We start from the raw sequence: 27,581 nt of genomic DNA, 5'->3' as shown, positions 1-27,581 counted from the left end.
GGGGGGGGGGTAGTTTTGACTGAGAAGGTATCAAAGGGCTTGTTCTTCGCTGATTCTGGACCGGATCTGCCCAAAACTCCAAAGCGGTCGGCCGTGGGCTACGTATGCACGCCAAGGCCCTTGAATATCCATGCTTTCAAAAGGGCTATGCAAAGAGCGTGGGTCTGCACTGCGATGCTCGATTAAAAGACATCAATGACAATGTTTTTGTGGTTCACTACAGCAGCGAAGGTGACTGAGACATGCTGAAAGATAACGATGGAAACGCAAGTCTGCTCGAGATGGTGTTTGATAAGAGGTCGAAAAACTTTCAAAAGGCTTTGGGAAACTGGCAGGTGAAGTGATGAGGGTGGATCTTTTTTTAACACAATACAATTACAGATACTCACGTACACGCATATACACTCACTTCTATGAACACACGCACGTACGCATGTTGTCCCTATGAGCACCTTTGAGATACTGAGCCGGATATTAGAACTTGCAACCTTCGCAAATGCCAACCCCCCAGTGTTCGTCAAATATTGCGGTCCAAAAAAGCTTTGGGAGGCGACACGACGCCCAGTCACTCGTGCTCGGTTTTGTTTCTTTCTTAGAAAAAAATCTCTCGTGCTCGTTTTTTCAAACAGGCCCTCGTGCTCGTTTTTATCTTTTGATTTTTTTTTTGACGGGTAGTCCCTCGTGCTCGTATTTTTTTGAGGGGTGTCCCTCGTGCTCGTGGGTCGTGGCCCTCGTACGGCCCACCGCTGCGTCGGCAGAGACGGGCCGGGACACACACGGGATCCTGGGCCAGCCCGGGAGGGGGCCAACGAGACGTCAACGGTCGGATCCCCCCGACGGATCTCGGTCGGCTGTCGAGTCCCTCTCAAATCCCAGTCACTTTTTAACTTGCCTCCTTCTCCCCCCCTCCCGCCCCTGCCTCCCCCAAATCGGAAGCCTAGGGTTTCCCCCGCCGACGAGCCCCCCACCGCCGCCGGCCGGTCCTCGCCGCAATCCTCCCCACAAGCCCTCCCCCGCTGCCCGCCGCCTCAACCGCTCTCCCTCTCCCCTCCCCTCCCCGCCGCGGCACCCGGCCGGCCGACCCCTTCCCGACTCCCCGTGGCGGATCCGGCGAGCGGCGGTCTCCTCCGACGACTTGTCCGGTACCTGGTAAGCAAGCGATGAGAAGTCGAGTTGCCTTGCAGGATGGATGTGCCGTTCGGTTCCGCGCTGGTGTTTCACTTCGCGTCCTGGTGGTGGTAGGGTGGGTAGGAGACGCTGGTTGCCTGCTCCGACCGATTGGTCCTGTATCTAATCCGATCCGATCTCGTTCGTTAGCGGAGACATCTCAGTGAATTCTTGGAGGGACGATCTGTTTTCGTCCTAGTTCTTGTGCGCAGAGTAAATACACAACGCCTCTGTTGTTTGTTAGGAATTAGCAAGGTCCATCTGGGTCCTCTGATCATTCAGGAACGCAAGGTCAAATGGCAACAGCCCCCGGATGTAGCGATCGTCGTGTGTGCTTGTGTCTGGAGTGGTGTGCAGGATAGCGCATTGGCGGGAAGCGGGGAAGGGGGCGCGGCGCGCCGTGTACGGATGGCGGGGAAAACAGGGCGGGCAGAAGTTGATGGTTCCTTTTTGAATAAATCACCCGCGTAAATATCTCCGTACGAAATTAACGCAATTATGATAGCAGCATAAAGTTACCGATGTATCGATCACACGTGCAGCACCGTTGTTTAGCAGCATTAAGTTGTTGATGTTTCATTCACACGTGCGGCACCGTCGTTTAGCAGCATTAAGTTACTGGGCATATTGTCCACACGTGCGCCTAACACGTGCGAGCACGCTTACTTGCATATATACGGTGCTAGGAATAATGGATAAAAGGTGATATTTGCAGTTGGAATCATTAAGAACTGATTGTCGCGCGGTTGGCTAACAGCCTCTGTGCTCGCTCAGCCCACCCGGGTTCGAGGCATGTACTCCCCGTGGTGATCAGTTGTCTCTTTTAATAAATAAAAAGGCCACGAGTGCTAGTGCTTGTTGGTTGAGTTTTTATTGAGCTGGAATAAACTTTCTGTGTTCAAACGGGCATGATAGTCAGAGAGGATAAAGTAGGCTGCATAAATGGCATCTTCATAAACTAATAGTACTGCAATAACTTTGGGGGCATAAATCACCGCTTGCAGGCATTGGTCATATATCATGTAGTGGCCTTAAGTCGTTACTTATAGCGGTTGTTCGCAATCTGAATGTTTGAGATTATGTTTGGTAAGTTTATGGACATCGACACAACAATAATTGTAGTAGTACAGTTCATGTAAGGTGCTCTTTTTTCTTACCAAGATATGCCGTTACGAAAGCAGAACACCCCCCACCCCTCTCATGGTATCAGATTGAATTTCACACTCAATTTTCTGAAATATCTTTATTTTATATTGTTCTATACCTATTCATTCTATCTGATCTCCTACATACTTTTTCTTGTAGGTTCAGTTTGGTGATCACAAATTTTGCACAGTCCTGAGGCTTTGTTGTCATTAAAGGGTACATCCAAAAATAAGTCAGCACCTAGCGAAACGAGCATCTTAAAGCTGTCTGCTGTTATGGCTTCCATGGTGAGAATAACTTTTTTCAGATTTGAGTGTTCAAGAGCTATATGCTGTCTTCCATTATTCTAATGGTCAATTCATGTCACTGAAGGCGGCCAACGAGAACCTCCCACCAACTGTCATCAGGCAATTGGCTAAAGAACTGAAGAACCTTGATGACTCACCTCCAGAAGGGATCAAAGTTATTGTTAATGACGATGACTTCGCCACTATTTTTGCTGATATTGAGGGCCCTGGTAAGATTCTGTCAGGATACAATACATTGCTTTACACCTCCCATCTTGTGTGCTTTGCACCAATAAGTTATGTGCTAATGCTCTGCTACTTGCATGATGGTGCCCTTTTCTATTCTTGTCTTTCCGTCACATTTTTATTCATCACTAGTCAAGTTGGAGCTTGCGGCTTCTGGCTTTGTAAATTAAAGAAATCTCAAAGCTGCGTTTCTTTCCTATTACACTACTTTCTGATATTGCATTCTTAATCTGAACCTGGGCATGTACAGCTGGAACCCCATATGAGAATGGAATATTCCGGATGAAGCTAATATTATCTCGTGACTTCCCTCAGTCACCTCCAAAAGGTAGACATTTTGTCAGACTTCCTTTGTCGTCCATACTTTAGTTTAGTTCCTGAAGTAGAGCTTTAGTTGAAAGTCTGTTGGTCTTGTTTCTGCAGGGTTTTTCACGACTAAAATTTTCCATCCAAATATTGCAACTAGTGGTGAGATATGTGTTAACACATTGAAGAAGGATTGGAATCCTAGCCTTGGATTAAGGCATGTTCTGCTGGTAAGCTTGAAGTTCAACACACAACAACCCATGTTGTTGTAGTGCATGATTTGTTTTGTAAGCATTTTCTAGTATTTGGTTATGGAAGAAGTTTGAACTGCCTGCATAGGATGTGGTGGACTTACTATAAATTGCTTGCTGACAGGTAGTGAGATGCCTCCTGATTGAGCCATTTCCTGAATCTGCCCTGAATGAACAAGCTGGGAAGTTGCTGCTTGAGAACTATGAGGAGTATGCACGGCATGCCAGGTCAGTAATCTTCAACTTCATTTTGTCAGCATGGTGTGATGCGGTGCTTCACGTCTTTTCTTATTTATTGGTTAAAATTGAGCTAGGGTTTTGTATTCAAAACAATGTGAACACCTAGATTGCCACCTACTGCTACTGTCTGTGGCAAGTTAGACCAGACCTCTTACCGAAACATCTGGCGCGGCTGTAGCTAGTTACTGATCCCGCCATTGTGCTCCATATGCAGGCTATATACCAGTATCCATGCTCTCAGACCCAAGAATAAGTCCAAGAGTGGAGCTATCTCTGAGTCAATGACAGCTCTGAATAAGGGCCAGCCTCATACTGTTCTTGCACCAATATCGACCTCTACCGGCACAAAAGCATTTGGCCCAAATTCACAGGATCGGAACGCTGCCCCTTCTGCTGTCTCAGGTGGAGCACCGGCAGCGCCCAGGAAGGACGGGCCACTGGCTGTGAAAGTCCCCGTCGATAAGAAGAAGATGGATGCGAGGAAGAAGAGTTTGAAGAGATTATAATATAAGCAAACCAAACTGTCAATGCTCCTCATATTTGTTCTGTACTTAGTTGTCCGCCGGTGCCAGAGTCCCAGAAATAACGAGAAAAAACTGGTTGTTTCCGAGGGAAGGATTGCTTCTCTTCTGTTCGGGCCCAACTATTGGGCCGTGTTGAGCCAAACTGTGGAGGGAGAATAATTATGCGCTGCTGGGCCTCTCCCGGTCCTCTATACTTTACTGGTGCTGCTGTTCCTGTGTCTGTGCTGTGATTTAATGATTGGATGTGAACTTGAATGGTGGAGAACATTTTCTTCCCAATAGGTGGTAGAGATTTTTTAATCTGAAAAGAAACAGTAATTTCGCGAAGTCATCAAACTTGGTGATTTAGCTCTGGCTATATATACTCGTCAAAATCAAGTGATTTAAACCTGATTTTGCTTGCTTTTTTTTTAGCATCAATACAGACCCAAACGCTCATATACACGCGCATACACTCACCCCTATGAACGCATACACGCACACCCTACCTCTATGAGCACCTCCGAGAGACTGAGTCGGCATATCATCTTCAAATTTACGAAGTCGCCGTAGGCGCCTCGTCGTCGACGGGAATGTCTCCTCCCACTGAAAGCACATCGCCGAAAATCCTAAAATAAATTCAGGAATAATGCGAGCATCAGGATTTAAACCCTGGTAGGTTGGGGTAGGATGTGATGTTGAATTTGTTTTGTTAACGAGTCATATTATGAGCGTACATTACTGCTCGATTAAATTTCAGGAGATGGTGATTGGTGAAACACCGGAACGCTACCGGCGATGGCTGCTAAGCTAAAAGTGGAATCATTTAGGCGGCATTAAGAATCTGATAAAGTCAAAAATTTATGGGATGATGACGCTGAAGTATATTGCTGGGTATGCATTGCTCATGATCTCGTGGAGAACAGCAAACTGAGATCGTCCTGCACTGACGAGTAAATTGCACGAAACCACCAGTTTGAAGGTTAGGTTTGCGAAAAACACTATAATTTTTTTTTTTTGCAGAAAACATCATGTCTACGGTAATCTTTTTGCAAATAACACTGATCGGCGGATTAGGCTCGTTTGAGCACGTTTATGACAGGTGGGTCACGTTTTTTGCTTACGTGGCATCACATTTCGTGCCAATGGGTTTTAATCTAAATTCACAAAGTAGTCCCTAGAAATTTATGTATACACCCATGAATCAAAATGCAAAATCACAATCAGCCCCCCACGTGCATAAAACCAGTAGCACGGCGGCCATGGGCTCTCGTCGCTGGCTGGGGCGGCGCCCATGGAGGCTTGGGGCGGCTTGGTGCTGGGGCGAGCTCGATTTGGATGGATTGGGGCGAGCCCGATTTGGATCTTGGGGCGACCAGGATGAGCTCCAGCATGTGCACGTCGCCCCGCTGTCACCGTAGTCGGGGCGCCCGCCGAAGGGCCACGTGGGCAGCCGGGGGTACTACAGCAGCACGACAACGACGTGGTCAAAGGTGTCGTCATGGGGCACGTCGAGGTGTTGTTGCCGTCGTCGGGGCGCCCGCGAAGGGCCACGCTGGCGGCTAGGGAACCAGGTATGGCTGGTGCCGCCGCCGTCGAAGGGCCTTGGGCACCGGCTGCAGGGCTGCGCCTTGCACTCCGGCTGCGGGTTGAGGCTCCGGGTGCAGGTCGAGGCTCCGGGTGCGCCTTGCGCTCTGGCTGCAGGTCGAATTGGATGTCACCGGATCTGCTGTGGGGTGCGGAGGTGGAAGCGGATGTCGCCGGATCCGGTGTGGGGCGCGACGGTGGAGCCGGTGAACCTGTGGTGGCGCGGCGGGATCCCGGGCCGCGGTGGTGGGCGGCAGGGAGTGCGGGCGGCAGGCGGCGGCGGTTTAATTTTTACAGAGAGGGGAGAGAGATGGAGAAGAAGAGAGGGGTGTATGTGTAAAATTTATGCCACGTAGGCAAAAAATGGGTCCCATCTGTCATAACCTCAGTTAACAGAGTCAAATCCGCCGATCAGTGTTTTTTACAAAAACATTACCGTAGACATGATGTTTTCTGGAAAAAAATGTATTGTAGTGTTTTTCACAAATCTAACCTTCAAACTGGTGATTTTGTGCAATTTACTCTGCACTGACTGACACTTACATGTAAGAGATTATCCCGCCCAGATCATGCGTGTACTACTCAGCCACGAAGGTCGGTAAGCACGTAGTAACGGCACTAACACTGAAGGCTCTGAATGAAGTCCAAAGCAAGAGATGACTCAATTTGCCATGCGTGTTTCGGTTGAGACCCGACCAGGTGACGGCTGCCTGGTGGACGTCGGCGTTGATCCCGAGGGCCTTCCACACGGCGGCCAACGTCCTGACCTCGGTGTCGCAGCAGCCCTTGTCGATGTCGCACTTGTCCTCTACCATGGCCTCCACAGCGCGCCTGCCAGGGCGGCCCCTGATATTGATCATCTTGCCGCACCAGTCAGCGTACCACCGCGAGGCAACCGACGCCAGGAGGAGGCGAGGGCCGAGCTCCGTGTTGAGGACGGAGACGCGAGCGTCGCGATTGTCCTAGCACAGCCGGCGGAGTTCGAGCCAGATATCGCGAGCGAAGGCGCCATCGGTCACCACAAGGTCGAACAGCTCGGTGGAGATACGGGTGTACTGTGTACATCCACTGAATGATGGCGAGATCATCCTTGAGCCATCGAGGATTGTGTGCCGCTGGTGATGTGTCGCCGGTGATGTGATGTAGGAGGGAGTAGCGGCCAAGATGGATCTCGAAAAGGTGCCGCCAATGATAGTAGTTGTGGCTATGGAGATCAAGAACGATGGGGATGAACGGGGTAGTGTCGGTGATCATATCACTAAAGGAGAGGGAGGAGGGAATGGTGTGAGAGTTGGCTGGGCGGCGGGCGGAGAAGGAGGTGTTGGCTGGCCGCCGGAGATGAGAAGGGTTGGTTGTTCGCCTGGTTCGTCATGGCGATCGTGGAAGTGCGGAAGTGGATTGACTGTTTAGTGTGTCATCACAAAGTACATATAGGGGCGCCGGGTGCAACCACGGGAGGAACGTGGGGGCGACCGTGAGCCAAGCGTGCAAGTACAGGAGTGTGCCAAGTCCAATCTCCATTTGTCGAAGCCTCTCAAGAACATCAGCGCCGGGGTGCCGTGGAAATGCTTTTGGTGAAATGAAATTTACTTTAAATATCAGACAAGTGCGATTATATGGTCGTGTGATGGCAATACAAAAACCACAGGTGCCAAATAAACTCCCACATGGACATGCAAAAACATCGAAAACACGTGACTTTTGAGCACACAAGTGGTCGAGTTCACCCTCGCAAAAAAAAAGTTGCCTGAAAAAACACACTCAGAAAAGACGATAAGGCGATCCATTGCGGAAAAAGGAACGAATGATAAGGAAGAAACCACGATTCATTGCGACCATTGTCTCCCAACTCCGAACGGAATAAAAACGGTTCCCATACATCGCTGCTCTCAGACTGACTGAGCAGCACATAAACTTGTCTTGCAGTTCACCAACATTATTAGAAGGAAAGAGTTGTCAAGTCTTCTCTAATCCACACCCGAAATGAAAACCACTGATTGCGCTGAGTACGATACGTCTATCACCTCTTACGTTTGATTTTTTGTTTAAAAGGACCACATACGCTATCATATTGGTAGAAAGGACCACTCCCAGACCATATTAACAAAAAAGACCACATACGTCGTGGCGGTAGGTCTGGCAGCCAACACGTGACACCTGCCACCACATGTGGAGGCGGCAGCTCGGCTCCAACAGATTTCCGTCCGATGCAGCGACTCGCAACGGGATAGGAAGAGGTGGCGGGCAGCTCCTACAGCGCGACAGCCCGTGCAGCAGCACGATGCGACGGCCCCACGTGAAGCAGTCAAAAAAGCAACTCGGCCGCTTCCAAGTTTGTGCGCCGCTGCTTGCACCCGATCCGGTACTGCCTTGCTCTTTCATTCTCGCTCCCCAAGTCTGAGGCAAATTCGAAGCATGTTGGTTCCTTCGTTGCAAAGTTTTTCCACACACATACTAATATTTACTGTATTTGTTTCTGCTGTAGGCTGTAGCACGTGGCTTGACCAGGACTAGCAGTACTAGTAGTAGGTAAATAATAAAACAGGTCAAAACTTGGATAGGAAAGTAGGAATTAGCGCCACTGTACTACAGCAACAAAAAGGAGCTGCCGCCATAGGGATGGGCCGAAAACCTGTTGCAGCTGAGCTGCCGCCTGAGGTTGTGGCGGCAGGTCTGGCCGCCACTGGCCGTGCCGGCAGGTGCCACGTGTCGGCTGCCGGACCTGCCGCCACGGTGTACATGGTCTTTTTTGTCAATACAGTTTGGAGGTGGTTTTTTTTGTCAATACAAAAGCGTGTGTGGTTTTTTGTGACAAAAAATCCTTACGTTTCGCCTTGCACTGCTTGAGGATGTTCTCTTTGTTGTTCATCTCCACTAGCGTAGTGCTCACAGCCTTGTAAACCTCTTTACCCAGCTCCTCCTTCAACTCCACCAGCTTCTCGTCACCCTCGTCGATGATTTGCTGGGGACATCACACAGACACATCACAATATCATTGCATTGCATTATGTACTTGTCAGCAAGTGTCTAAGACAAGAAGGCAACAGGATAAGAATCACTCGATTGATCGTTGGTACCTAAGGCTTTTCACCTGTGGTCGCTATCTTGAAAGGGTGCCAGTTAGCATCCCTCAGATTGTCTTGCCACATGGAGCATAATTCCAGAGCTTTAGCATCCGCCTCCGCGCCGTACTTTGGCTTGCAAGCTTCAACAACCGGCTTCTCATCCACTTGACCCATCCTCCTGATCCCAATGTTGCTACCAGGGCCCAACGGATCCACCGAGCCCTGTAAACCAACAAGCTCAAGTTTTATTTCATCATTGGTCATCCTTTCCTTGATAGTCGGAGCTTGATTTAGCTCTTCAAGGTCTTCCGCCGCGTCGATTCTATCCTGTAGATCCTTATTCAGCTCTTCAGTACGTTTCTTCCCATCGACGCCCTCTCCCTCCATGTGCTTCACCACCCCCAGTTTGCCTCTAAGCTGTTGAATTTCCAGCTCCAGCCGATGCTTCTCATCAAGCTGCTTCTCTAACTGCAAGGTTTCGATCAGAGCGACTTCCTTCTCTTTCTGGAAGGTATCTGACATGTCAGGGTAAATTTCTAGATTCTGGAATGAAAACTCTCAAGACATTTAAATGACACCAACAATTGGAAGGGTAGGAGTGCATACTTCGTATTTCTCAACAAGAATCCGCACACTTTCATTGGCTTTTTCTTGCTCAATTCTGGCCATGTCGATGGAGTCGTCTTGACCATCATTCTGAAGATAAAATTAGTTCAGCAGTACCGAGAACAATATCAGCACAAGCATGCAAAAATGCTATTGCGAGAACAGAGACAAAATTTAGACCAAGAAAGCTATTCGCTTGATTCCGATATAAATGAGGCATTTTATAGTAAACAATAATATAAACCAAAGGGTGAGTAAATTTCATACCTTCGTCCTCTCATTCTCCAGTTTTCTTCTCTCCATGTCAGTTTGAGCAACTATTTCACTTAATTGCTTGGATCTCCTTTTGATGTTGTTCGCTTTCTCATCCAACTGCTTTCTCAGCTGATCAGTCTCATGAAAAGAATTCAATGAATGTTCACGGGCAGTTGACTGCACCTTTCCCATTTCTGTAGAAAAAACAAATAAAACATGATACGGTAGACATGATCATATTTGCAATGCAAATGAGTGTACCATTCATACAGCAATCGCACGAGACTTTGGGGGGTGGGGGGTACCTTCGTTGTAGCGTTGGTTCAGCGAGTCGCTATCTTCCATGGCCCTCCATCTGATTACACTTGCACTCAAGTTCCGTTAAGTACTTGCTCTTAGCACTAATCTGGCTCGTCAAACGAGCTATGAGAGTGTCAGTCTTGCGGGACATCTCCTGTTGCACTTCAGCCACTGTCTTCAGATCACCATTTTCTGACAAGAACTTGCCAACTGGATCATCGGCTCTGTAATCCTCCTCTTTTGCCAGCCAAGCAAACATGTACTTCTCACATTTATTTGCCTCCCAATCCGTTTTACCCAGATGATGTGATTTGTGGTAGTTGTGGAATCCCAAGGCATCCTTGAACCCGATCCAATCCTTTTTGAAACGGACTATTGCAAAGCCAGTGTACACGCCGTCAGGACAATGCACAGCATCAAAACGTATGGGTTTGAAACCAGCTAATTGTTGCATTATAATGGCTCCACCTCTCTGTGTTTCCTCTACTGGAACATTGGCAAGGATGCCCATCCAGGGCCAAACAAACAGCTCCTGATCTTGCAGAGGCCTTGGAGGATTCATTAGCGCCTCGGCTTGTCGCGGCGGCAATGAGCCTGCTGCATCAGCATGGTCCGTCTTGAGATGATTGGCCAATGCCAGATGGTTTGCCTTCACTTCGGCAGCATGGTTGGATGCGCCCACACCAATTGCATGCTGAAGCAGCTCATTGTAACGGCAGTCCTCCTTCCCGGGGCAGAACGGGCATCTAAACCTGTCGGCGCCGAACCTCGCCACAAGCCTGCCAGACTTGAGGTCCGTGTATGCCTTGTCAGCATAGTCATGGATATCAATATCACTTCCCCGCAAAAAAAAAAAAAAGGATATCAATATCACTTAGCTCTGACGACTCGTCTGAACTGCACTCCATAGGAGACCTGAAAAATAAGGAATAATCAGCTAGAAAAATTGCACCAAGCAGTAAGACAGTGGAGTGACAGTAGAACAAAACACATACTGATGTTTACGCAAAGCAACTAACTAGCCAAGAAACAATATGCAGTTAACACACTGATGTTATGTAACCAATTCACAACAAGAAGACGAGCAATGTTATCCAAAAGTAGTGGCTACTCTCGGGTGTACTACACCGACTTTGCCCAAAAATTCTAAAAAAACGTGATCAAACAACATCTAAAAAATCTGAAATTTTGCGACAGCAAACTGTATCGACTGTTTGAGGTTCTTTCAAATTTTCACCCAAATAAACATCACTTGAGCTCTCACAAAAAATAAACGCAGTTCAATGTTTTGTGCACTGCCTGAGCAGCAATTTTGTTTTTCTTTTGTTTTGGTGGGAGCTCCTCAGTGTCAAACATGTAAACATGTCACGTTCATTGAGCCCACACCGGCGCATGATAGAGATAGATAGAGTAGGTTGTTTGAATGTTTATCTCATATCTTATATTGTAACCTCTCTCTTATCTCTTTCTCTTCCAAGATGTAATCTTCCTAGAAGATCTAAACTACTGCATGTATGCGCTATCAGGGAGGTGCGCCCCTGCTCCATATAACACGTAACGCGTCCCTCACATCGAGGTAAGACGCTTCCGCCTAGTCGCACATGGTAATCAGAGCCTCCTCTTCCAATCTCATCTAGGGTTCCAGAAATCCAGTAGCGCTAGCTTCCATGTCTTCCTCTACCACCTCCACGCAAGCCTAAATGGCCAGGTCCCGGAGAAACTCTCTCGCACGAACTACGTGCTCTGGCGTGCTCAGATCACGCCCCAGCTGAGAGGGGCAGGTCTCTTCGGCTATGCCGATGGCACCATGCCCGAACCCGCTCCCCTTCTTGTCACCAAAGACAAGGATGGGAAGGAAACGTCCGAGCCCAACCCTCTCCACCCCATCTGGGTCAGGGAGGACCAGCAGGTGCTCGGCTACCTCCTTAGCAACCTCTCCAAAGAGGTGCTGATCACGGTGACCGCGATCACCACCGCGCACGGCCTCTGGTCGGCGCTGGCAGGCATGTTCTCGTCGCAATCCTTGAGTCGCGTCAACAACATCCGCACCGCCCTCATTAACGCTCAAAAGGGCAACCAGTCCGTCGCTGCCTACTTCGCCTTCATGTGCGGGCTTGCCGATGAACTCGCCGCGGCGGGCAAACCCATCCAGGACGACGAGCTCATCTCCTACATCCTGCACGGGCTGGACATGGACTACCAGCCCCTGGCCTCAGCTCTCGACGCCCGCGTCACGCCCGTCACCCTCGACGAGCTCTTCGCCATGCTCAGCAACTTCGATCAGCGCGTGGCCCACTTCCAGAACTCCAGCGGCGGCTTCAAGTCATCTGCGAACGCAGCCACCCGCGGGCGTGGTGGCTACTCAGGTCGCCACCGCGGTCCTCCTCGTCCCAAGGGCAAGCAAGGCGGCCCTAGCAACGTCACCGGCTCCGGTTCATGCTCGGGCCGTCCCAACTCCACCAGCAACAGGGGGTGGCGCAGTGGATCTGGCCAGTCTCGTCCCGACGCCGTTCGCTGTCAAATCTGTGGGAAACCTGGTCACACCGCCAAAGACTGTTGGTACCGGTTTGATGAGGACGAGGCGACATCTGAAGAAGATGACAAGGTGGCGGCGGCTGCCGATGGCTCCTATGGCGTGGATACCAACTGGTATCTCGATAGTGGCGCCACCAACCATCTCACGGGCGAGCTAGAGAAGGTAACTCTCCGTGAGAAATATCATGGGAAGGATCAGATCCGTACAGCCAGCGATGCAGGTATGAGCATACGTCACATAGGTCACTCAGTTATTCATACCCCTTCCCGCAAAATTCATCTTCGGAAAATCTTGCATGTTCCTAGTGCCAATAAGAATCTTCTCTCCGTTCATCGCATCACCATTGATAATCATGTTTTCATTGAGTTTCACCCCTCTTTCTTCTTGATTAAGGATCATGCCACGAGGAGAATTCTCTATCGAGGTAGATGCGTTCGAGGGCTTTACCCGTTGATTCCGGAGTTTCGAAGATCAAATAAACAAGCTTATGGTACTATCAAGCTCTCGTCCACACGATGGCACGATCGTTTAGGACATGCCTCTTTTTCCTTCGTTGAAAGTTTGCTTAAGAAAAATAAGCTCCCGTTTGTTGGTGAGCGCAACATTGAGACTATTTGTGATTCTTGCCAAAGAGCAAAATGTCATCAGTTACCATATCCCATATCAACTAGTGTTTCTACTCAACCTTTGCAACTAATATTCTCTGATGTTTGGGGCCCCGCTCCTAGCTCGGTTGGTAGATACACATATTACGTTAGCTTTATTGATGACTATAGCAAATTCTCGTGGATTTATCTTCTCAAGAAGAGGTCCGAAGTCTTTCAAGTTTTTCAAAATTTCCAAGCACTTGTTGAACACAAGTTTGACCGCAAGATTATTGCCGTCCAATCCGACTGGGGGGGGGGAGTATGAGAAACTCAATTCCTTTTTCCAAACACTTGGCATATCACATCACGTGTCATGCCCTCATGCTCACCAGCAAAATGGGTCAGCCGAACATAAGCATAGACACATCGTTGAGGTTGGTCTAGCCCTCCTAGCTGGTGCTTCCACGCCCCTTAAATTCTGGGATGAAGCTTCTCTCACGGCTGTTCATATCATTAATATGCTTCCTAGCCGTGTTATAAATCATGAAACTCCCATTGAAAGACTTCTTCATGTCAAACCAGACTACACTTCTCTACGTGTTTTCGGCTGTGCATGTTGGCCCAATCTCCGTCCTTACAACACCAGAAAACTCATGTTTCGCTCCAAACAGTGCGTGTTCCTTGGGTATAGTGCTCAACACAAGGGGGTCAAGTGTCTTGATGTCTCCTCCGGTCGTGTCTACATTTCTCGCGATGTAGTTTTTGATGAGACCAAGTTTCCGTTTTCTGACCTCCACCCAAATGCCGGTGCCTTGCTTCGCAAAGAAATTCTTCTTCTCCCATCCACTCTCACTGGCCTTGATTCAAGGGATGATAACTGTGTTGATTCTATGATGACTAACCCGCTCACCACGCTGCATGAGTTGTGTGATGACACAGGAGATAGTGTGGATGCATCTGGGAACGGAAACTCGAAAGGAACCGGTGAAAATCCTGAAGAAATCAGTGCTACAGCACCATATTTCATGTGTCCCAGCTCAGGGAACAAATCCCCCTCGGGATCGGTGCGTGCAGGGCCGACAGAATCCGCCTCGGGATCTGCGTCTGATGACAGGCTGCGCGGATCCGCCTCGGAGTCAGCGCCCGCCCGCGTCTCGGCTGCGCCCGACCGGGCCGCTCCTGCGCCTGACGCCGCGCCCCTCGCCCCGCACCAACCCTGCTCAACCGCGTGGCCGCCTCCGACTGGTGCGACGCGCGCCCGCTTTCCGGTCCAACCGGTCTGCTACAAGCGGCGCGACCTGCGTTGCCCGACCGGCGCGGGCCCAACCACTGCTGGCGCGGACTCCGCTGCTGGCGCCAGGGGGGCCACGGGCAATGATGAGCCCGGATCTTCTGCGCTTGCTGCTTCGCCCGTGCGCGTCGCTGCTTCATCCCCTGCCACAGAAGATCTGCCGCCGCTGGACACCGCTGATGCCCCCGAATCCTCCTTGGGATCGGCGCGTGCAGAAACTCCTGTACGCAGCACGGGATCCTCTGTGCAGTCACCATGGCGTACACGACTGCAAAAAGGGGTAATTCAACCCGTTGATTACAAACATGTAACAAAACATGGTATGATTTGTTCAACAGGTGAACCTTATACACTTGAAGAAGCACTTGGTGATGAACATTGGAGAAAAGCCATGAATGAAGAATACATGGCTCTGAAAAGAAATAAAACCTGGCACTTGGTTCCCCCACAGAAAGGTAAAAATCTTATTGATTGTAAATGGGTATTTAGGATCAAGAGAAAATCTGATGGAACCATAGATCGCTACAAAGCAAGACTTGTGGCAAAGGGTTTTAAACAACGGTATGACATAGATTATGAGGACACCTTTAGTACCGTTGTAAAAATTGCCACCATTCGTCTCGTGTTGTCTATTGCAGTTTCCAGAGGCTGGAGTCTCAGACAACTTGACATACAGAACGCGTTTCTTCATGGTGTTCTAGAAGAGGAAGTGTACATGAAACAACCTCCTGGGTTTGAAAACAAGAATGCACCTTCTCACGTGTGCAAACTTGATAAGGCATTATATGGGTTGAAGCAAGCTCCTAGGGCGTGGTATTCACGACTCAGTCAAAAAATGCAAATACTTGGTTTTGTCCCGTCTAAGTCTGGCACCTCATTGTTCATCTACAATAAATGCAACATACACATATTTGTTCTCATATATGTTGATGATATTATTGTTACAAGTTCATCTGATGAGGCTGTCACAGGACTTTTGAAAGATCTCAGTGCAGAGTTTGCTCTCAAGGATCTTGGAGAGTTGCATTACTTTCCGGGCATAGAAGTAAAGAAGCATGAGAATGGTATTCATCTCTCCCAAGAAAAGTATGCAACAGACTTGGTGAAGAAAGCTGGCTTACAAGGTTGTAAACCCTCACCCACTCCATTATCTAGTTCTGAAAAGCTATCTCTTACAGAAGGGCAGCCCTTGAGCCAAGATGACAGCACGAAATACAGAAGTCTAGTAGGTGCACTTCAATATTTAACACTTACAAGACCTGATATCTCATTTGCTGTCAATAAAGTTTGCCAATTCCTCCATGCACCCACTACAGTTCATTGGACTGCTGCAAAGCGCATAGTCAGATATGTCAAAAACACTCTTAATATTGGTCTCAATCTCAGCAAATCTTCATCTACACTTGTGAGTGCCTTCTCAGATTCTGATTGAGCAGGATGCCTAGATGACAGACGTTCCACTGGTGGCTTTGCAATTTTCTTTGGCCCTAACTTGATTTCATGGTGTGCAAGAAAACAGGCCACAGTCTCCAGATCAAGTACAGAGGCAGAATACAAAGCATTAGCTAATGCTACAGCTGAGATCATATGGGTGCAGTCCATGCTAAAGGAGCTTGGTGTGAAAAGTGCCAAGGCTCCCTGTTTGTGGTGTGATAACTTGGGTGCCACATACCTATCTGCTAACCCTGTTTTCCATGCCAGAACAAAGCATATAGAGATTGATTTCCATTTTGTCAGAGAAAGAGTGGCTCAAAAGCAACTTGACATTCGATTTGTGCATTCCAGAGATCAGATAGTAGATGGATTCACAAAGGCCCTACCTGTCGGAAGCTTTGAGGATTTCAAGCATAATCTCAACTTGATGAAGTTGTGATTAAGGGAGGGTGTCAAACATGTAAACATGTCACGTTCATTGAGCCCACATCGGTGCATGATAGAGATAGATAGAGTAGATGATAGAGATAGATAGAGTAGGTTGTTTGAATGTTTATCTCATATCTTATATTGTAACCTCTCACTTATCTCTTCCTCTTCCAAGATGTAATCTTCCTAGAAGATCTAAACTACCGCATGTATGCGCTATCAGGGAGGTGCGCCCCTACTCCATATAACACGTAACGCGTCCCTCACATCGAGGTAAGACACTTCCGCCTAGTCGCACACTCGGATGTTATTTTTTGATGAAATTTTGCAAGAACCACAAACATTCGATAGAGTTTGATGTTGTTTGATAACGTTTTTCAAATTTTTTTGACAACTCTCCAATGTTATGTATCCAATTCATAACAACAAGAGAAACACCGCCTCGTGCCCACGTTATTAAATCAATAAATGCACACATATATGGAACAGTATTTTGGAGATGTAAGCATCAGTAGTAAGCCTGATTCGACGCTGCTCATACACACCAAGGGAGCGCATATTCACATACCAAACCGCATACTAAGGAGAACACGACTGAAGCATATGCGGGCTAAAGATCAAACGCCAGCGCACCTCCTTCTCAAAGGCCAAAAACCCTCTAAAGCAATACCCCAAACACCTCACGCACACGAGCAAGAGAGATTAACCAAAACCAAAAGTAATACCATGCGGTGCTGCCCAGAAATAAGTAGAGACCTAATTAGGCAGAACAAACAGAAGTGAGACGAGACCACGACGGTGCTGCCAAGAACACCATGTACTGCGCATCTCAGGGAACGAGGCATCTCATGGGGAAACAGAACCATGAATCATGCTCTTTTTTGCACATTTGATCAAATAGCTGGATTGCATCACCCAACCCCCCATATCAATATACACTCATGTTTCGGTTCCCCACACTCCTTGCAGTTAAAATTAGGCTCTAGTTTTTTTTTTTTTTGAGAATTCCCGCCATCTTTATTCATCCAAAACAAAGGTCATAGGTATAAGGTTTGCCCAATCAAAAATTAGGCCAGTTAATATCTCTTCAGAAGGGCAGTTCAATTTAGTTGGCCAGAAACAAATCTCCCACTAGCAATTTTAGCAGTTTGTTGTTTCTTCACTCTCACAGTAGCTCTAGCCCAACCCCCGCATCAAAAAACAAAAGTAAATCTAGCCCGACTGTTCTAAACAAGAGAGTCAGATCCAGCCCAGATCGGCTCATCCAGCCCGTCTGGCTGGGAAGAAATGGATCTGCCGTGCGAGAGGCCGGAGTTAGTGTGAGTCAAGTGCAGGCTTCCTCCCACGATCGTCAACAGAAAAAGAAATCCCTCAAAAAAAGAGATGAAAAACCCTCTTACGCCCACACAGAGGCACATAAAGAGGACGGAATCATGGCAACAGGGAAAAGGAAAGAAGGAGCACAGAAGATGCGTTAATTACCTCATCTCTTGGTGGCCTAGATCGGTGGATCCGACGCCAATTAATCAACACCTGCAAGAGATAAATGAGAAGACAGAGAGAGATTAGGCCAAAGACAAGGAGGACGCGAAGGAAAGAAAGGAAGCTGCGGAAGGAGACCGATCGACCACCAACAAGAAGAAGTAGGCAGAGAGCGAGAGCTAGATCGAGAACATATATGGAATGAGCATCCCAAATAACACGGGGGAAAACCAGTACCGGCAAGAGAGATTAACAAAAGGAACAACACAGGCGAACGAGGGAGAGATCATATCATATTCATAGGTAAAATTAGAGGACTGAGAGGGAAGAGGAGGAATAAGGCCAAGCAAGAAAATCACCACCGTGTCGCTTCCTCTTACTGATTGATTGAAGCGGCGGGGATAGGAGGAGGAATGGCAAGAGTCTCCGAAAAAACCCTCCCCCTCTCCTCTCAGTCCCAGCTCCCAGGTGAAGAAGGTGGGAGTGCCCTGCCTACGGTCTCCTCTTATAGGCAGAGCGCGCGGCCTGGCGCAGGCAGCACGGTGCAACCACTCTGGGCAAAAGCCCTATCGTGGCCGCACGCATCGCATCCGACGGTGTGTGATCGGGCGTTGCCGTCTGTACGTGATAGCGCAGGGTGGTGGGCCAACCTGGCCTGGGGGTGCAGCTGCAAAGACGGTACACAAAGACTGCGACGGTACACATAGAAAGGGATCACCAAATAATGCACTGGCCAAAATGAAAAGGCAAATTTCTTTTACCTTGACGGCATTTACCGACCACTTGGCGGCCATGGCACTTGGTGACGACAGTTGCGGTAGGATGCACCGGAAGAGAGGGCATAGGGGTGGCCGCATATGGGGTATGAGGCGTCAAGTGATGACGAGGCATCAGAGCTGCCTTCTTCTTCTTCTTCTTCTTCTTCTTCTTCTTCTTCGCCACCTCCTCGGCGAGCATTGTTGCAGCTGTCGTTGGCTTCCTTGCCCGCTTGCTTCCGACTGGAGCAGTGGGAGGGTGGCCTACCGTTGCCGGAGACGTAGCTTCCTTTACACCAACCTTGCTGTCAGCAGCGGTTGCTGTTGTGGTGTTCAAAAGGAGTCTTTTGGTGCCCAACCTCTTCCTTACTACGGGTGGCGATGTGGGGACGCTTCCAGTCGCGTCGCATCAGCTGCGGTGGCCGGCGAGGTGGCAGATGGGTCTTGCTTGTCCATTCTGGCCGAAATCAGGGGTATCAGTGGTAGCGGTGGCGAGTATAGGCGGTCGCGGAAGTGGTGGCCACTCGGGCAAGAGAAGTGAGGACTGAAACTTTCACTCCGTGAGGCATCAGGCAAGTATATATGAGAGAGTTGGCCTCACTTTTTGGAACGAGGAGGATAATTTATCATCCTCTGACTGAGAATTCGGTTAGGTGCGGTTAGAGGTGGAAAATAGGAAGTTATAGTTATTTACGGGATCAGTTAGAGATGCTCTATAAAGGGGAAAGAGAAATTACAAGGCGGCAATGAAACGGGCCAGCTAAGTAAGTGAGGTGTAAGTGTGTAACCGAGCTTCAGTAAATTGTAGAAGCTTTAACGGTCGAGTAACAGTGGAGACAATCGTTGTCGCGAGCCGTTGATCTGCACTTATGCTAGATGATCTCAGCCATCCATCCAATCATTGGCTTCCTCTTTTGAATCTTCAGTGTGCGAGGTGTTTATTTCTTCAGAGATGTTCACTTTTGACAGGTGTGATGGAGTATGCAATGTTATTATCCTTTTATCACACTTGTGCTTCAGAGTAGCACCATGTTCTGCATATAGAGAGTCTCTTGAGTTATCACTTTCATATACTAATGGGAATTTTCATTATAGAAATTGGCTTGTATATTCCAATAATGGGCTTCCTCAAATGCCCGAGGTCTTCACGAGCAAGCAAGTTGGATGCACACCCATTTAATTTCAGTTTGAGCTTTCATACACTTATAGCTCTAGTGCATCCGTTGCATGGCAATCCCTACTCCTCACATTGACATCAATTGATGGGCATCTCCATAGCCCGTTGATTAGCCGCGTCGATGTGAGACTTTCTTCCATTTTTGTCTTCTCCACACAACCTCCATCATCATATTCTATTCCACCTATAGTGCTATGTCCATGGCTCATACTCATGTATTGCGTGAAGATTGAAAAAGTTTGAGAATACTAAAGTATGAAACAATTGCTTGGCTTGTCGTCGGAGTTGTACATGATGGGAGCATTTTGTGTGACGAAGATGGAGCATAGCCAAACTATAGGATTTTGTAGAGATGAGCTTTCTTTGGCCATGTTATTTTGAGAGGACATAATTGCTTGGTTGGTATGCTTGAAAGTATTATTGTCTTAATGACAAATGATAGACTATTACTTTGAATCACTCGTGTCTTAATATTCATGTCATGGTTAGATTACATGATCAAGATTATGCTAGGTAGCATTCTACATCAAAAATTATCTTTTTTTATCATTTACCTACTCGAGGACGAGCAGGAATTAACCTTGGGGATGCTGATACGTCTCCGTCGTATGTATAATTTTTTATTGTTCCATGCCAATATTATACAACTTTTATATACTTTTGGCAAAATTTTATACTATTTTCTGGACTAACATATTGATCCAGTGCCCAGTGCCAATTCCTGTTTGTTGCATATTTTTTGTTTCGTAGAAAATCCATATCAAACGGAGTCCAAACAGGATAAAAACTGTCGGAGATTTTTTTTGAAATATTTGTGATTTTTGGGAAGAAGAATCAATGCGAGACAATGCCCGAGGGGGCCACGAGGCAGGCGGCGCGCCCTGGGCCTCGTGGCCACCCCGTAAGGCTGTTGGTGCCCTTCTTTCGCCGCAAGAAAGCCAATATCTGGATAAAAATTATGTCCAAATTTCAACCCAATCGGAGTTATGGATCTCCGGAAATATAAGAAACGGTGAAAGGCCAGAATCAGGAACGCGGAAACAGAGAGAGACAGAGAGACATATCCAATATCGAAGGGGCTCTCGCCCCTCTCGTGCCATGGAGGCCATGGACCAGAGAGGAAACCCTTCTCCCATCTAGGGAGAAGGTCAAGGGAGAAGAAGAAGAAGGGGGGCTCTCTCCCCCTCTCTCCCGGTGGCGCCGAACGCCGTCGGGGCCATCATCGCGACAACGATCTACACCAACAACTTCACCGTCGTCATCACCAACTCTTCCCCCCTCTATGCAGCGGCGTAACCCCTCTTTTACCCGTTGTAATCTCTACTTAAACATGATACTCAACGCTATATATTATTTCCCAATGATGTATGGCTATCCTATGATGTTTGAGTAGATCCGTTTTGTCCTATGGGTTAATTGATGATCGTGATTGGTTTGAGTTACATGTTTTATTATTGGTGTTGTCCTATGGTGCTCTCCGTGTCGCCCAAGCGTGAGGGATCCCTGCTGTGTGGTTTGCAATATGTTCATGATTTGCTTATGGTGGGTGGTGTGAGTGACAGAAGCACATACCCGAGTAAGTAGGTTGTTTGCGTATAGGAGTAAAGAGGACTTGATGCCTTATAATGCTATGGTTGAGTTTTACCTTAATAATCTTTAGTAATTACAAATGCTTGCTAGAGTTTCAATCATAAGTGCATATGATCCAAGAAGAGAAAGTATGTTAGCTTATGCCTCTCCCTCAAAGAAAATTGCAATAATGATTACTAGTCTAGTTATCGATTGCCTAGGGACAAATAACTTTCTTGTGACAAAAAGCTCTCTACTAAGACTAACCTAGTTATCCTATATACCTAAGAGATTCATCCCCACTATCCTATTTATCTTAACATGCAAGCTATCCACATCATCAAGTGGGTCCACTAATTTATATCTCTTGGCATGCAGCCGTCTAACCACAACACATATGCCATGTCAGCAACCCCGTTCTGATGGTCAGTAGTTCCGTTTCTGCCGTAACAAACCGATGGTGCAGCCACGTCTCACTAATCGCTAATTATCCCGCTGCTGCATGAATGACGGTGTAAAAAAAGAGCACGGCGTGTTAGATTCGGTTTCTGCACGGCTGCACGTAGCTAGGATTTTTGCACCTAGAATCCAAGAGAAAAAAAAAGAATTTCTGCATCTAATTTTTTCTTGAGAGAAAAAAAGAATTTTTGCATCTAATGTCCAACGTGCCAGTTATTGTAAGGCTGTTTTGGTTTTGCACGTGTGCCATCTATCTAGATGGGCTTGGTCTTTCAACCTAAAGCCCATGTAACTAACGCATTTAATTTCGCTCAAAAAAACCTAACGCATCTAATCGATCTACCCGGCTTATTGCAGTAGGTCAATGAGGGTTCGTCTTCCCCGTCGTTTTGTTTTCTGCTAGAAGCCGCCGCCGCGACCGACCCCCCAAGAAAAGGCAGCAGCATATCCAGATGAAACGGCAACATTCACCACATCTCATTACCTCCCCCTCCATTACCCTACATATGCGGAAGAAAGTGCCAGATTTAAGTAGCCATCGCCTCATCGTAAGCACGCCACTCGCCATCACCATCACGGAAAGGTGGGGATAGATGTCGCGCCACCGCGCCGCGCCTGACGGAACTGCAGCTCGCCTGCATCTGGTAACCGGTGCCTCGCATCTGCTTCGCTCGGTCGACCGTACGTATGGTCTTCACCCGGTCGAGGCTGCCATCGACACCCCATTGCACGCCGCTGCGGCACCACAAAGAACCTTGGCGTTGTCCGTCGTGCAGCCTTTCAGACCCTCATCCCTTTGTTCATGCCTAGAGCGTGGCGATCCGGTCCGCATGTAGTGTTGTGCGAGAGGAACAAGAGGAGCTTTTGGCAGTTTTCCTTGCGCATGTTTCTTTTGTTTCCTCAATATGACTAGGGCAACCGGAAGCTTCTTGGATTTCATTGTAATGTGCAAGCTGGACTCCTCTATCATTGGCGTCAATCTTCCAATCAGCAAGGTAAATGGGATACAATATAATATATAATACATGACTCTTTCCTCGATTCCTTTTACATTGTCTAATCTGAAGGTCACCATTATTGACCATCACATATTAGGATTGAATCTTTTGTGCTGCTGCATTTGTTCAGATAAGTTTTGACCTATACTTTCAGAAACAGTCCATGGGTCCATATCTTCGTGTAAAAGGATTTGAGAAAAGAGTCATGGATTTGTACGATTGAATGTTCTGTCTCTTTCTCAAAGAAACAATATTGCCGGTGCTTTGCATAGTTTTGTCTAGGACAGAATCGCACAGGTCCAGGTTTGTGATCGACAAACTCCTTAAATTGTAGTCAACGTTCTCTGATCAAATATCCTCAAGGTTATGCCAATGTTTTGTGATCGTGTGATCGACATGCTATTCGCTAAAAATATGCTAGCATTACCAAGTTATTTAAAGGTACGCATATAGATTAAAAGTTGTGTATCATTTGAGTTCGATTCTCAATGGCTGCTTTGGTTGATTTTTTCATCAAGAATGCACTTTCTTATGCAACTAACCCTGATGTTAATCTTTGATTACATATCCTAAATTAATTCGCTATGTCGTTAATTATCTTCATGCACCTCCGTTTCTATTCATACAGATTATAGTGGTCAGCGAAAGTTGGAGTCCCCATTTCCTGCAGGCCGTCCCCCTCATGGCATCTGTAGCACGTAGCAGGCTATTCCTGGTTGCTTCTTTCCTAATCCTCCTACTTAGCGTGATATAATCCTACAACATGATTTTCTTATTATTTTTTGCCATGCCTTCTGTAGTTTTGTTCATAGGACGGCAGATCGTATTATTTGTAACCCCCAAGGATGCATGTTTATTGGTTTGTTTTCTGGACTGTGGGTAAATTTTGCAAAATGGTGTCTGAAGCATAGATGATTAAGTAACTTGGAGGGCTGAAGTCCCACAATTTTTTTTTGACTTGAAATAGTACGACATCTTATACAAACAAATTAATCGTTACCAAGGTTAAATTCATGTTTAAAAGTTTTGTTCAAATTGTTCGAGCCCATGCCACCTCACCATCATGACTTCGTTTGATCTTATGAAAAATATGAAGAGTCCGTTCGGATTTCAATATATTTTTTTACCAAAGTGTCTTCTTTATTTCAGTATCGTTCAAGACAGCCAAAGGCAATAATTAAACCTGAAGTGCTAACGACATGTTCCCAAAAAAATCATAGATTAACTTGCTGAATGGATAATATAATTTCCTCATCATTTTTGACAATTCTAAAGCATATGTAGCATGCATGAAAAAATGCTACTATTCTTAAATATAAACAGCAATTATATAATAAATCATTTGTATATTCGATTTTAGTTTTCGTATAAAATTCCAAAAATCATGTTTCATACTATCAAATCATTTTAGTATATATTACAATCTATTCCGCAGCAACGCGCGGGGCATTATCTAGTTTCTTTATCTAAACAACCCCTAGTTTTTATTTATGCGCTCTTTATTATCTTGCAAACCTAGCCTACAACACCTACAAAGTACTTCTAGTTTCATACTTGTTCTAGGTAAAACGAACGTTAAGCGTGCGTAGAGTTGTATCGGTGATCGATAGAACTTGAGGGAGTATTTGTTCTATCTTTAGCTCCTCGTTGGGTTCGACACTTTTACTTATCGAAAGAGGCTACAATTGATCCCCTATACTTGTGGGTTATCAGCGCGGTCCAAAGATCATCTTTATGTCTATCGTTGACATAAGGAACTTGAGGGTCTTCGTTCTTAGGCTTATTTCATTGGTGGATGTTGATCGGGATCATGTCCCTAACAAGAACCCCGCACTGAGCAAAAAATGCTTCCTTGGTCCGGCTGGATTCAATCGGTTGGCCATCGTTCGCGATTGCTGTGATCGTGAACCTTTCATCCTGGTGCAACCTTTTCTTCGGTCCTCGTCTCATTACCGGAGTTTGGCTCGATCCCGAGAGCTAGAAAAGAAGAAAGAAGAGTTAATATGTGTACATACCAAAACAAGTAATGCATCAATTAGCTAGTCAGCATAGGCTTAATTAATATATATACCTCACCGGACTTTGCAACAGCAACCTCCTCCGTTCGGTCACCGGGGCCGTCATCACGGTCTCCTTCTTCCACCGGCATTCGGTCACCGGAGACATCATGATCATGTCCTTCCTCCTCCATTGTTCGATCACCGGAGCCTGCTTCACCCTCTCCTTCCAGACCATCGGTGTCGTTGAGATACGGCATGACATCACCTCCATCGAGGATTATGTCCCCAAACAATTATTTTGTTTCCAAGTCTCTTTGCTCCATAGTTTCTGCAAATATTACAACATGGCAATTAATATACAAACATGAGAGATGGATATATTAGTGGCAAACATAGACCTAGCTAGCTAATCACAACAAGGAATATTAATTAGTGGCCTCGAAGCTTCTACAGTTTGGGGTGGCCTCGACGACAACGCTCTTTTAACTTGGTAAATTTGGGTGGCCTCGGCAACGCTTCTAGGGTTTTGTAGGGCGTGAGGGGGTTGATCGACGTCCCCCCTCATGTTGAAGAATTACCGGAGTTCTCTCATGAATGCCTGACGTCCGGACCGCCTCTCTCATGAATGTCAAACAAGGGATTTAACAAAATGGCGCCATTCTGGATGTGCAGAAAATGGTCCATATGTTTTCTGATCTCATCTACCCTCCTGTATGTCACGTTGTCTAGTGTCAAAGGATTCAAGAAAACCATGGCTTCATCATTAGTCAGAAATAATAGGCGCATAATGGTACGAAGCTCTTCAAAATTGTTTTGAAACGGAGTCCCGGATAGGATAATTAGCTTTTTGGTACGAAATTCAGCAAGAGCCTTCAGAATATCGCTATCTGGAAGGCCTTTGCTAAAATTCGTACAAAAAAGCGAATTATTCTATCCGGAACTCCGTTCCAAAACAACTTTGAAGAGCTTTGTAGCTTCATACGCATGTTACTTCCTGCTAATGATGTAGCAATGAATTTCTTCAATACTTTGACAGACGACGTTACATATAGAAGAATATATATATATATATATATATATATATATATATATATATATATATATATATATATATATATATATATATATATATATATATATATATATATATACAGCCGGTCTATTCCGCTAATATTAGCAGAATAACTATTCTGATAACACTTTCGCACTGCACGCTCAACGCAAGTCCAGGTTATTGTTTGAACCAAGTGTGATGCAATACTCAGGCGAGTGAACTTCTCGTCGCAAAAAACTGCACGCTCTGTTTTTCGATACCGTTTTTGCTCTAGCTTTTTAACCGTTTATCGGAACGAGACATGTAATATACCGTTGAAAAGTTATGAATTAGGCGATACTTTGCCATGTTGAACACTTTTCGAGATTCCTCACGGTTTAAGAGCAGTTTTGAAAATGGTGCGACGTACGACGTGTGGCAGCGAGCGTTTTTCGTGTTTTTCCTAAATCGCTCGTCGGAATGGAGCAAGTGATACACCGTTGAAAAGATATCGTCTAGGCGCATCTTTTTCATATCTATTATTTTCTCTAATTCATTATGTTTTAAGAGCAGATTCAAATTTACTAAACCGCGGAACTCTGTTTTTCAAAAAAAAATCAAATTTTTGTTACTGTTTTTGCCCTAGTTTTTGAACTGTTTGTCTAAATGAGGCGTGTGATACACTGTTGGGAAGCTATGGATGAGGCGCAACTTTCATATGTTGAAATGTTTTTGAGATTCCTTACGGTTTTAAGTCAATTTTGAAAATCGTGCGGCGAATGACGAGTGACAGCGGCCGTTTTTTCATAAAAAAATTCAAACCGCTCGGCGGAATGATGCAAATGATACATCGTTGGAAAGATATCGACGAGGCGCAACTTTTTCATGTAGAAGAGACTCTCTAATTCCTTACTGTTTAAGAGCAGTTTTAAAATTACTAAAATGTGGATACTTTGTTTTTTTGCGACACCAAAACCGACGTGTGTACTGCATCAGATAGAAGAACGCATTGCTTCGGTCAGAAAACCGCATTGCATCAGACAGTCAAGCAAACTTCATGAGTTGTCTTATTGGGCATAAATTTTCTCAGATGAGCTTTTTTGTGAGTTTTTGTTGTCATTTTTTATGAACGATAAAAGAATGCACTACTTCGGACGGAAAGCCGCAATGCATCAGACAGTCAAGCAAACTTCATGTTTTGTTTTGTCGGGCGTAAATTTTCTCGGATGATCTTTTTGTCAGTTTTTTTTGTCAGTTTTTTATGAACGATAGAAGAATGCACTACTTCGGGCAGAAAACCACACTGTATCAGACAGTCAAGCGAACTTCATGATTTGTTTTTTCGGACGTAAATTTTCTCATATGAACTTTTTGTGAGATTTTGTTATCATTGTTTTATGAACAAGAATGGACCGCAGAGACGAGGGCAAATGAACCGCGACATGTATCAAAGTGAACCTCATTGCTATCTTGTTGTTTCATTTTAAAAAATCGCACTTTCATGTTGGGCACAAGTGAAGACCATCACTCTCAAAAGTGAACCACATCCGAAGAGCAAACGCACTACAGTTGTTGATTTTAGTCGACTGAATTTTGAAACACGCGAAACAAATTGCACTTCATTTCATACAGAGGGGTAATGAGCTGCTACACACATTTCTAGTGAACTACTTCTTTTGTCCTCGGAGACAACGGTACTGCAGATGGAATGAAGTGTACCACATGGTCAAATTCATTGGACCGCATGGTGAAGACTAGAGAACTCCATTTTTACAGTTAGTGAAAGTAAACCCCGCGACAGAAACTAGTGAAGTAAATCTGATGGTTTTTTATTGTCGTTACAAAGGAAACCACAGGAGCGCACTGCACGCA

At 46.3% G+C, this 27,581-nt stretch overlaps 1 protein-coding gene and 1 pseudogene across 1 annotated transcript; one reads left to right on the top strand and one right to left on the bottom strand.

Moving 5' to 3' along the window:
- Nucleotides 1-959: 959 nt before the first annotated feature.
- LOC119331350 (ubiquitin-conjugating enzyme E2 22-like) lies at nt 960-4,387 on the top strand. Its single transcript, XM_037604516.1, has 7 exons — nt 960-1,149; nt 2,473-2,600; nt 2,686-2,830; nt 3,097-3,174; nt 3,270-3,382; nt 3,528-3,631; nt 3,858-4,387. The coding sequence occupies exons 2-7, from the start codon at nt 2,589-2,591 to the stop codon at nt 4,147-4,149; spliced, it is 744 nt and encodes a 247-aa protein (XP_037460413.1). The 5' UTR covers nt 960-1,149; nt 2,473-2,588; the 3' UTR covers nt 4,150-4,387.
- Nucleotides 4,388-5,331: 944 nt separating this feature from the next.
- Nucleotides 5,332-18,675, bottom strand: LOC119333906 (annotated as a pseudogene).
- Nucleotides 18,676-27,581: the final 8,906 nt, after the last annotated feature.

Source organism: Triticum dicoccoides, chromosome 7A (assembly GCF_002162155.2).
Source record: "Triticum dicoccoides isolate Atlit2015 ecotype Zavitan chromosome 7A, WEW_v2.0, whole genome shotgun sequence".
Lineage (NCBI taxonomy): Eukaryota > Viridiplantae > Streptophyta > Magnoliopsida > Poales > Poaceae > Triticum > Triticum dicoccoides.
The sequence above is the reverse complement of the archived record's forward strand: the minus strand, read 5'-3'. Positions and strand labels throughout refer to the sequence as shown.